The 11,792-nt window shown below is 39.5% G+C and overlaps 1 protein-coding gene across 1 annotated transcript; it reads left to right on the plus strand.

Annotated features, from left to right (window-relative positions):
* The first annotated feature begins 4,296 nt into the window (after positions 1-4,296).
* On the plus strand, positions 4,297-10,726 carry LOC118367574 (PR domain zinc finger protein 13-like). Its single transcript, XM_035751165.2, has 4 exons — positions 4,297-4,529; positions 5,980-6,111; positions 6,208-6,328; positions 8,621-10,726. Exons 1-4 carry the CDS (start codon positions 4,356-4,358, stop codon positions 10,087-10,089), a joined length of 1,896 nt encoding a protein of 631 aa, XP_035607058.2. The 5' UTR covers positions 4,297-4,355; the 3' UTR covers positions 10,090-10,726.
* The last annotated feature ends 1,066 nt before the right edge of the window (positions 10,727-11,792 follow it).

An 11,792-nucleotide genomic window follows, 5' to 3' on the forward strand; every position in this document is an offset into this window, starting at 1 on the left:
ATGTTGAGATGTGTCTGTTACTTGAACTCTGTGAAGCATTTATTTTGGCTGCAATTTCTGAGGCTGGTAACTCTAATGCAATTATCCTCTGCAGCAGAGGGAACTCTGGGTGTTCCTTTCCTGTGGCAGTGCTCACTAGATCCAGTTTCATCAGAGTAATAAATGTTTTTTGTGACTGCACTTGAAGAAACTTTAAAAGTTCTTGAAATTTTCCCCATTGACTGACCTTCAAGTCTTAAAGTGATGATGGACTGTCGTTTCTCTTCGCTTATTTGAGCTGTTCTCGCCATAATATGGACTTGGTCTTTTACTAAATAGGGCTATCTTCTGTATACCAACCCTACCTTGTCACAACACAACTGATTGGCTCAAACACATTAAGAAGGAAAGGAATTCCACTATTTAACTTATAACAAGGCACACATGTTAATTGAAATGCATTCCAGGTGACTTCCTCATGAAGCTGGTTGAGAGAATGCCAAGAGTGTGCAAAGCTGTCATCAAGGCCAGATGTGGCTACTTTGAAGAATCTGAAATATAAACTATATTTTGATTTGTTTAGAACTGTTTTGGTTGTACATGATTCCATATGTTATTTCATATTTTTGATATCTTCAGTATTATTCTACAATGTAGACCCACCTCTTTAAGGAATACCTAGGATAGGATAAAGTAATCCTTCTCACCCCCCCCCCCCTTAAAAGATTTAGATGCACTATTGTAAAGTGGCTGTTCCACTGGATGTCATAAGGTGAATGCACCAATTTGTAAGTCGCTCTGGATAAGAGCGTCTGCTAACTGACTTAAATGTAATGTTAAATGTAGAAAATAGTAAAAGTAAAGAAAAACCCTGGAATGAGTAGGTGTGTCCAAACTTTTGACTGGTACTGTATATATATATATATATATATATATATATATATATATATATATATATATATATATATATATATATATAATATATATATATATATATTATACTACTAGCCACCTACCACTTTTATGAAGTTGGCCATGGCTAGCCCAGATAGATTCCCAAGGTTGGTAGACTTTGGAAAAGTAACCAATTACTAAATGTTCTGAATAAAAAAAGTTGTTAATTGAAAGTTAATTGAAAGCTGTTGAATGAAAGCTGTGAATGAGATTTCAATATTTTACCCGTGGTCCTTCTGTAGCTCAGTTGGTAGATGCAGATAACCATATGTAGTTTCTCAAGAGGTATGGTCAGATATGAAGAAGAATTAAGCATAATAATTATAGCTATAGATTGCAGGAAAAATGTGTTTCAGGTGTTTGAAAAATGCCAAATTTGCCACTTCATGTTCGTTCGAACCAGGTCCTTGCCATCCTCACATGCTTTAATTGTGCCCCCTCAGATTTGTGTGGTGCGTGACACCCCTCGTGACACCCCTGCTGCACAATAAATGAAGGGCGGTAAAGTATCAGAATGCCACCATATTTCACAAAATGTCCTTATGTCAGTTAGCCGAACATGGGGCCAATAATGTGAAACTGATGATGATATGAAGTATGAAACGTTGTCTTGTCTTTGCTCTTTTGCCCACCTTCCAACGTTATCACATTGAAAATGCTATAGTAAACGCAATACGCATCAAAGAGACAATCCAACGCAATACGCATCAAAGAGACAATCCAACGCAATACGCATCAAAGAGACAATCTAAATAAAGGTTAAATAACTAAATATAAAAATAATTGTGCGTAAAATGCAATGCTACCCCCTCTACCCAACACATACATGGGAGAAAAAAATGACCTACCAGGCTAAATTTAAATGGAACAATGATTTGGTCATTGAAAAGGCCCGAGCTAAGTTTATGGTCTACTTATTTTTCCTGGGAGCCCGGTGGGACTGAAACGGTATTGTAACCCGTCCAGAAGAATGTGTGTTGAACCCTTGGCACTCTCGGGTAGTTAAGGAGCATGAATTGAGTTCCCTGGTGGGGCATTGGTCCCCGTAACCGCGCAGCTTTACACACTGGTTATCCCTCTATACATTCATGGCTCATTAAGGGCCAACATGTTAAATCAAAACCCCACATTACGACGGGATTGTAAAATTGAAGTGCTGGCACTCTAATCTGGAGGACCCGGGCAAAGCGAAATAGGCCAAGTCCTATAAAAACGTCTCCCTCCACTCAAGTTCCAATTCTTCAATGGCCGTTATTTTAAATCATTAAAGAGATGCGAAGTTCGTTAAGAGAGTAAGTAAGGTTTTGTGGAATATTGTGATTGACTACGCAATACTGTTCTCGAATAAAGCTGAGACCATGTAATTAATGTGTCTTTTAAAAAGAGGAGGACAATACCGACGGTCAAGCTATTTAATTTCATTTAATTTTCCATCCCATTTGTTTCGAACACTGCTTTCACTTCTGACACCGAGCCTTTGACTGTTCACTGTGCTTCAGTGCGCGCATTGGAATGGGATTCACCCTTACTTTTCGAGGGTTAGCAAACAGAAAGGAAATGTCTCCCGTTCCCCCTCTGAGAATAATTAATTTCACTTTGAGAACTTCGACGTTGAGCCACAGGATGAGAATGAGAATCGGGCCCGACTGGTGTGAGAGATTTGGAGGACGGACCCGTTATTCTCGGGTGGATGGGAACCAGTCACAAATGGCAACATTAATAAATAACCCTCCGCACAGCCGGACTTTGCATACGCCTATTGATGAAATTGTTCGCGTGTCGTTCACGCTCGTTGACTCGTGAAGCTGCGAGAAGGGAAGCCTTACAGAATGGAGCAGTGGGATACCTTTACGTGGCTAGAGAGAGACCCCATCGATGCCCCCCCTCAATTATGGCGCAGTGTCATCCCAGAGTCGCCAGGGCAGAGGTTAGCAGGTCATGTTCATGGCCTGAATTTATCGCCCACAGGTTGTTGTTCTCACTATCTCGCCCTCTGTTGAGATTTCCACTACAGTTGATCAAGGGCAGTTTTAAAACCTGCGGTGAAAAAGCGACGGAAGGTTTCTTTCACTTTCTTCTAGATCACATAACTTGACTTCGTGAAGTTAAGTAGGCCTATGGAATTTAGGCTGTACAAAATACTGAGTAGGCCTATACTCAGCCTAATATACTAATATTTCTAATACAGGCCGGCCTATTGTAGCTTATAAGTAGAACTAGTGAAGTTTTCCCACGTAAAACACTGAAAGTTAATTCAGAGTATTTGAGCATCCAATAGTCAGTAATCTAATACAAATAGTAGGCTAACAAAAACACGGCAAAAATGTAATGGTTTATTGCCTAATGTATTGATTCGTATTTGAATGTATCAATAAAAATAAAACAAAATGGAAGTTTATAACATGTGATGATATTATAATGTAAAATATAAAATATGCTTTTAAAATATCAGGGCTCACTTGAAAAAGAGATGCCAGTCTAAACGTCACTTCCCTGCTTAAATAAAGGATGAATAAAAAACACTTTAATCATCTTAAAATAAGGTTTATTTGAAATAAATAATTAAATTTAATGATCAAATTTAAAACTGTGGCAACTTAAACTCAAAGTTAGGAAGGTCTGTGTTGTGCCATGTCACAGCTGAATGAAAACGTTCAGATTGAATTCGTGACAAGAAAACCACAAGTGTGAAATGATAAGATGGTGGTTATTTTGAAAGCTGTTGCTATTTTTCTGGTGGTTCTGGTACCTGCCCGATCTCAACCCGGCACACGCCGGGAGTCAATAGAAGTTAACAAGTCGTCCAAGCATTCCTGCTCCTTTTGTTAAACTAGGGACACACAATGCAGCCAAACGGAGATAATAAAGAGCTTTGAAGTATATAAACCCAAAATAACGCAACCAAGTAGATTTAAAGTAGTGACTGATTTCCAAAAACTGGTTTGTAAAAGAACAATAAAAAGGGGAGAATTTATGGAGAAATTATACAGTGGATTTGTCAGTTAAAATATCGGAGCTGTCTGAGGTACAAAGCCACATGCTGAGGATTAATGGTAGCTCCAGACCTTTGATTCTGCACTCTTTTTTCTCTGCCCTTGACAAATTGGATTTTGGGGATGGGAAGGTCGCCTGGCCCATTGTCTCCTGACCGTTTTTGGAGCAATTCATTATGTGCAAGGGTGAGGGAAAGTCTCCATGTGACCATCTCAGCCCGTTTCTCCCCACAGCTGCCGAAAGAGCCAAACTCTCTCACACCGCGCGCATACTGTTCGCCCTTGCGCGTTAATGTGTTGAGGGGGTACCTTGCTGCTCCATTAGAAAAGCCTGATCACATACGCCACCGCATCACTTTGCGGGCGGAGATTGGCCTGTCCTCATCTCTGTGACTCCTTCTTGTCTCAATCAGTCACTGCGTGGTCTTCATGGTTCTCAAACCACTGCACGGAGAGCCAGCCATGCAAGCAACTCGGGCATCCGCTATCAGTGTGTTTGCAGACTGCAGCATCCCGGCCGGCCTGCGGATAGGACCGGTGCCTGGCGTCTTCAAACTAGGGAAATACGTTACTGATCGCAAAGAGGTCGTAACCAAGAGAAAGGTACGTTTTTATCATGGCATTAAATATGATTTATTCCTAATTATTTCTATCTTCAAAAATTCATTTTTTACAATTCTGCTTTCGTAGGATGATTTTTGCAGGCTTCCGAAATGAATTACAAACTAACGGAAGAAAAAATTGTCTACAGTGGCATTCTAATAAAGATGATCATATTTTAATGACAAATCGTTCCATTAAAATCATTATAACTTTTAGGCCTATATTAATATTAATATTATTATTATGTGTAATAATGGATGACTTTCGAAAACATTATTTTCTTTCTTAATAAGGACATACATTTAATTATCAGGGCAGGTAAAGGAGACACAGTGATCTTTTTTAAAAACATTTTGAACCAGACCTGTCAAAGTTCATTGAGCCTTCGGTTATTAATTGGTTCGTGCTGTCAGGTTGGAAATAATTGAGTTATATTAGTGGGACGACTTGTCACTCTGTGCCTTTACTTAACCGCCCTAATAGGGCGACCTGGGGTGCTATGTGAGATTTCATTTCCTCCTCCACTTTAAATTTCACAGGCTAGTAGGCAAGTTATTCAAATTAACCATTTAATTTTAATGCACTACGGCCGTGGAATTATGCTAAGGCATAGACCGCAGCCTCGAGGCATAAAATACGAATATGGATAAGAAATGCTCAAATATATAGAAATGTATATAGAAATGTATAGAACATCTAAAATAAAATTCCTGTAACATATCGTTATTAATATGGAACTACCAGAAATGGATGCTATTTCTATTTTCATTTCATGTTTATTCATTGATTTAACATCATTTTTTAAATACAGGCTAATTGTTTATTGGTGAGTTTATAGTCCTTAACAAACCAATAGATAAGTACCCTACATTATAACTGCATTATAAATATAGGTATAGGCCTACACCCTGCTGTCGTCGTTTGTGATTGATGCGGCTAAATGCATCGCCTTGGGCGTCATGTGATGCATCAGGTGCAATCTCCTTGTCAAATGTCACGCTTCAATCTTTAATTTGCTTGAACAGCTTAGGAACCCTTTGACACTTCTCAAATTCGTTTCCCATATCAACTCAATTATGTGTCATTCTCCCTGGTAAATTATCACCGCTGGTTAACATAGCGGATAAAGACGCATTAAACGCATTGGCACACCTCAAGCCATTGGGCATAGCAACAATCATATTTACAAACAATTAATTCACTATTTAATAAACCAATATTTCTAAAACTAAAGCCTTGAATGTGCTAAGCCTATACGAAAAAAAAACACAAAGCTTTTCTTGCTCCAATTGCGTGACGTCACAATATCAAATATGAAACTCTGTTTATGATTTATTCATAAACTATTATAAAACTGCGGCTGCCGGCCTTTTAACGAGCTGTGATTTTATCGAATGCTAGGCCTTGTACCATCATTTCTAACGTTGAACCATCCATGTTGTGGATCTAGATTCGGCTGCTGAGGGGCGAAATCGTGGATGAATCAGGTTGCCCTGTGCCAGACTGGATTGGGTGTATCCGGGCGGCCAGAAACAGTCAAGAACAGAACTTGGAGGCTGTCTCAGATCTACCTAGTGGGCAGGTCAGTACTGTGCTTTATTTGAAAATGCATAAAGCTCAAGTCATTTGATTTAAAAACAGTTAGTTGCATGTATCGAACGTTGCTCTTTTTCTTTAGATTTTCTATCGTGTGCTGACGGAGATCCCAGCAGGCGAGGAGCTGAGTGTGTGGTACTCCAACACTCTGGCTCAGTGGTACGACATCCCTACCACTGCCACTCCAACACACGACGAAAAAGGTAAGAACACTGTTGAATGACCCTGTAATGTAACCATACAGAACAATGAAAAAAGTATCAAAAAATAGATCATGGATATTTGTTTGCCGGCGGGTTCAACGCGCGTACGATCGAAATCCACATGTATCATTATTTATTCTTATTTAACGTGGCAAGTCAGTTAAGAACAAATTCTTATTTACAATGTCAGCCTAGGAACAATGGGTTAACTGCCTTGTTCAGGGGCAGAACGACAGATTTTTACCTTGTCTGCTACGGGGTTCGATCAAGCAACTTTTCGGTTACTGGCTCAACGCTCTAACCACTGTGCTATTGTCCAAACAAAGTTTAAATAGAAATGGATTAGGCTACAGTATAGGCCTGATGATGCTGCTTACTGGCATTGACATTTTGTGAGTTCCATCATTGCACAGTTAAGTGACTGTCCAAACCTTGGCGTCCAGCTATTATAATACATTTCTGTGGAAAGGTTGTAGGCCTATATTTTCACGGTTGACAAATGTGCATCCCCAGAGCATACATTTCGATTCCGGGTTAATTTGATGGTTTTATTTACATTAACATTTTAAATGGTCTTGTTAAATAAATAGGCTTGACAGAGTTTCATTATAAACAATTCAATAATAAAATTTAAATGTGTAAAACAGCCAGCAATAGTCCTAACCACCATCTACTAAGCTTAGTTGTGCTAGTGTAATCAACAAGAAAATTACAATAATAATAATAATAACAACTTCTTTCCCCTCCAAAAAATATTATCTGGATATTCAAACAGTGGCGTCGACGCCATGGGTTTGTAGGCTTGTCGAATTATAGCCTAATCATATGGTCACCAGCAAAATATTCCGGTTTTAATCAGATTACACCTAATGGATACCGCCTACTCAGGAAAATTCGATAACAGTGTTTAGATTAAATTATAATGCCTCGTCTAAATTATTTCACAGATTTGCGATTTCATTCTGTATTATGTTTCATGTTTTGTGTGAACCCCAGGAAGAGTAGCAACTGCTTTTACAACAGATAATGGGGATCCTAATAAAATACCAAATACCAATACCGATCTACATTAAAAAGTTAAAATGTACTTTAAGAAAAAAAAGGTTCTGGATAGAACGAAAAAGGGTTCCATGGTTGCTGCATATATGGTACCCCTTAAGGGATTATATATAGAACCTCTAGGGGTGCCATATATGAAGCAAGCAATAGTACCCTATTTGGATCTATCTATAAAAAAATATATAAGAGTAATTACTCTGTCTGAGATGAATTGGCCATGATAAATGGAGGGCCTGACAATCATTTTCAAGATATAGCCTACCAAAATTATATTCGACTGTTACACCAATTACAGTGACAGGCACATGGAATTAAAACCCGCAATTTAAAAGCAGGGATAGGCGTGTTTTAACAATCATCAAAGCAGATGATAGTAATTCATATGGGGACAGAGGTTAACAAATGTCATCCCCTCATTAATATTCATGTACTCAAAAGCAAATGAATTTTTAAAAAAAAAGGTGCTTTACGGTAAATTAGCTTGCTACATACGCTATTGTTGCCTAATGAATGCTAACTTTTATGTGGGATGTTTATTGCCCTGATTTGTGCCGAAGCGCTTTCTGCTGCTCTCAGTCCAATACACCGGGCGCTCCTTGACATACGCGTCCTATTATTTGGCGTTAACAGATGGGCCAGCCTTATTGTCTATGGCGATTTGCGATTTCAAGCAACAGCTGCTGTCACTTCTACGGGAAAGAGCACAGAGAAAGTCCCCCTATTCAACGTATTGGTTTCGGAGCGACAGATTGGACGGGGCGTTTGCTCTTTTGATGGCGATGATAAACAACAGCCCTATAAGGATTACAAAATCATTACATCTATATAATTGACCTCCCATTGTTCAACTTGTGTCATTGCTCACGTTTGATGAGGTGGATAGGGTTAATATACTCTGTCGCCTATTCAAAACATGAATCCCATTGGAAACGAGTAGATTCATCTCAAGGGATTTACCTAAAACATTAAAATAAGAAACGGTAAAGATGTGCATGTGGCACAAAATAACAGTACCGTTTGAGATTACTCTAATAGGCAACTGGAAGCATTTGCAGATGGAACATCAGTCATAAAGCACACAATAATAGGCTTCTACACTCACAAAGCAATAGATAGAAATGTGTAGTAACACAAAATGTTCAAGATTGAAAGTGCTTTATTGACAGAAGTGGGGAGATTCAGGAATATGGAGACCCATCGATGTTAACCTCGTGTCTCTCTGCTTCTCTACAGGTGAAGAACGCTACATTTGCTGGTACTGCTGGAGAATATTTAAATATCCCAACACACTCAAGGCCCACGTCCATTTCCACTGCGCTTTGAGCAACGGGCGGAGCTTTGTGAACAGCGAGCAGGCCAGGAGCACAGACAGCTTCAGCAGGTCACCCAAATCCGGGGACATTCCCTACACCTCCGCCTCGCCCAGGAACGGCCACAACACCTCCATCTCAGACTCTGTCAGACGGACCGTGTCTTCCTCACCTTTCCTCAACAAAGTTGGCGTATCAAAGAAACCCAGCTCTGAGGAGCAGGACAGAGCACTTGACATGAGCGTTACCTCGGCCAGAAACCACGGACATCTCATGGGCCTTGGCGCAACGTCTTCAATGTTGAGCAACATGGGGTTCCACCCAGGCGTGCGCTCTGCATTCAAGCCCATGGGCCAATCCAAGGTCCCCACGGCTGACGTCTACAGAGAGGAAACTAATGGGAAGCATAATGGACTAGGCTTCAGCAAACTCATGGGGAACATGAAATCAACGCGAGCCTTGAATGAACCTTTGACCGGAAGCCATCCCTCCAAGTGCGTCCATCCATTAGATTCTACATCTCCCGTGGTCCCGTGCGCAAACACCATCAGGGGTTTTCCGTTAATACCTAATTTTGAGGAGACATCGGCTTTCAAGCACGTGGAGAGCCGAATGCACTCTGGACTGTCCCCCTCGCGCTACTCTCAGATGTCCTCTGGATTCCATTTTGAGAGGTTTTCTCTGCCTCAGTTTGATGGTGTCAAGCCATATAATGGAGATTGCAATATCCCCCTCATGCCATTCACCGTGTACAATGGCGAGCTGCTTTATAGTTCACCATACTACCCACTGAAATTCCATTTTAGCAATCTCCTAAAATACCCGGAGACAATGTCCTACTTTGGCACACCTGCACTCAACCAAGACCTGGGTTCAATTACCAACATTGACAGGGAGATAGCCATGCACACTCAACAGTTGTCTGAAATAGCCGTTGAAAAGAACCGAACCAGGCTCGACTCTATGCCCACTGCTAACACAGGCTCAGGGAAGCCCAAAAAGGGACACTTATGTCTTTACTGTGGTAAACTGTACTCTCGGAAATACGGACTCAAGATTCACATGAGAACTCACACAGGGTACAAACCGTTGAAGTGCAAAGTTTGTTTTCGGCCCTTCGGTGACCCCAGCAACCTGAATAAGCACATCCGTCTGCACGCGGAAGGGAACACCCCGTACAGGTGCGAATTCTGTGGCAAGGTGCTGGTGCGCCGGAGGGATTTGGAGCGTCATGTCAAATCAAGGCACCCTGGACAAACAATCAAAAAAGCTGAGGACAAAACCGAGGGCATATTCGAGGATCAAGAGCAAAAGAGCGACAATGACAGCGACGTTGATGTATGCTTCACCGATGATCAGAGCGACCAAGAATCCAGTAAAATAGATGATTAATTGAGATTTTGACACGAATATGGCAAAGACGGCATAATGTTTTGTGAAATGGTTACAGGTTACCTGTACATATTTCTGTGTAACTTATGATTTCCCCAAGGAGCGAAAGTTATTTATGTATGTTTTAAAGCAATTGAAAATGTAATTGTTAATACAAAAAAAATCAGATTAGGACTAGACAATTTTCAAATGAGCTTTTTCTTTTACAACAATGTCCTATTCGTTTCAAATGGAACAAAGTATAGGCAGTATGATTTCAGAATTGTATAATATCACAGCTGATGATAATGAATTTATTTTTGTATACGCTAATTGGTAGCCAATATGTTCCCCAAATAGAGGTCGGCTGCACTTTAAAACACTTACTGCTATTTCTTTTTCATTCATTTCAATTACAATTACTTAAATGTTGCACTTTCTTGCGAGGGCATTTAATTGTTTTTAAGGGCAAAGTTGAAAAGGCTCAGCAAATATTTATAGCAGTTAGTACCAATCCATTATTTAAGGATCTTGTTTATAGTAAAAAATAACATCTGATTTAAACAGCATCATGTACAAATCTAAGAATATGATATTTCACTGCTCAGTGAAAAAGTGTTGTATGTTTGTTCATAAGTGATATTGTATATTGACAATATTTTCCTCTTGTTCATTGAGTTGTTCCTTTTTAATAAATGTAATTTAAAACGTTGAAATGGTTTGTAACTTGATTCAAATATATAGTCTAAACTCAAGCCTACTGATTTATTAGGCTATCTAATGCACATAAAATAAATTCCCCCCACATTTAACTGCCATGGTTAGTGCACTAATGAATAATTCGATATTCCACTTTTAGCTTACATTGTAGACAGGGTTATCAGGATGTCGTCTCTATATTTCCTGTGCAGTTGAAGTTAAGATTACTTCAGTTTGAAGACGTTTTTCAAATGGGGTGTCCTCTGAATTCCTCTGAGGACGCTATCGCACCCGGACAAAACGCTTGGCTGTGCGCGTTACAGTAAATCCGCAATATATCTCACCACTGTAGAGAAGAATGACTTGACTAGTCGATGAGCGTTGCGCCTACTGGGTTCTTACCTTTGTAAATACAATATTACATTTGATGAAAGAGGTTATATATATTATATCATCATCAAAATGGTCTGATCCAACAAGTAAGAGATTCAACAAAATCCAGGTACATTGAAAACAAACAAGGCTTCTAGATACATTTTATTCAAACATTTTTTTTAAAGAAAATAAATAAATATGGTCTGTTTCCAACACATTCATGACTTTATACGAATGTGTGCTGAAAGGCCTGGCTGGAAATGAAATCAACCTCAATCTTGATAGAGAGCTAAACCTTCGACAACATGCACTATTCACGACATAAAGTCAACTTCTCCCTATAGAGATAAGGAACAGTTTTAACCGTGCAGTGAAAATCCTTCCTTCCTACATTGTGTGTAAAAGTGCAGTTTCAGGAAGGTGTCTTGTTCCGTGGAAAGAGCAGATATAATCTTAAAATAACAGCAGGTCAGATTTATGGCCTGTTGTAAAATGAGCATTTAAAAGGGCAAAATACCTTTATTTGGGGAAAAAGGTCCGATCCAGAAAAGGGTTAGAACAAAAAATATTGATGCATTTCAGACTCAGATAGTTTTAAAATAGTATAAAGTGAATAACACCCATTAAAACAAATCTATAAAAAAAACACA

This window comes from Oncorhynchus keta, chromosome 34 (assembly GCF_023373465.1).
Source record: "Oncorhynchus keta strain PuntledgeMale-10-30-2019 chromosome 34, Oket_V2, whole genome shotgun sequence".
Classification (NCBI taxonomy): Eukaryota; Metazoa; Chordata; class Actinopteri; order Salmoniformes; family Salmonidae; genus Oncorhynchus; species Oncorhynchus keta.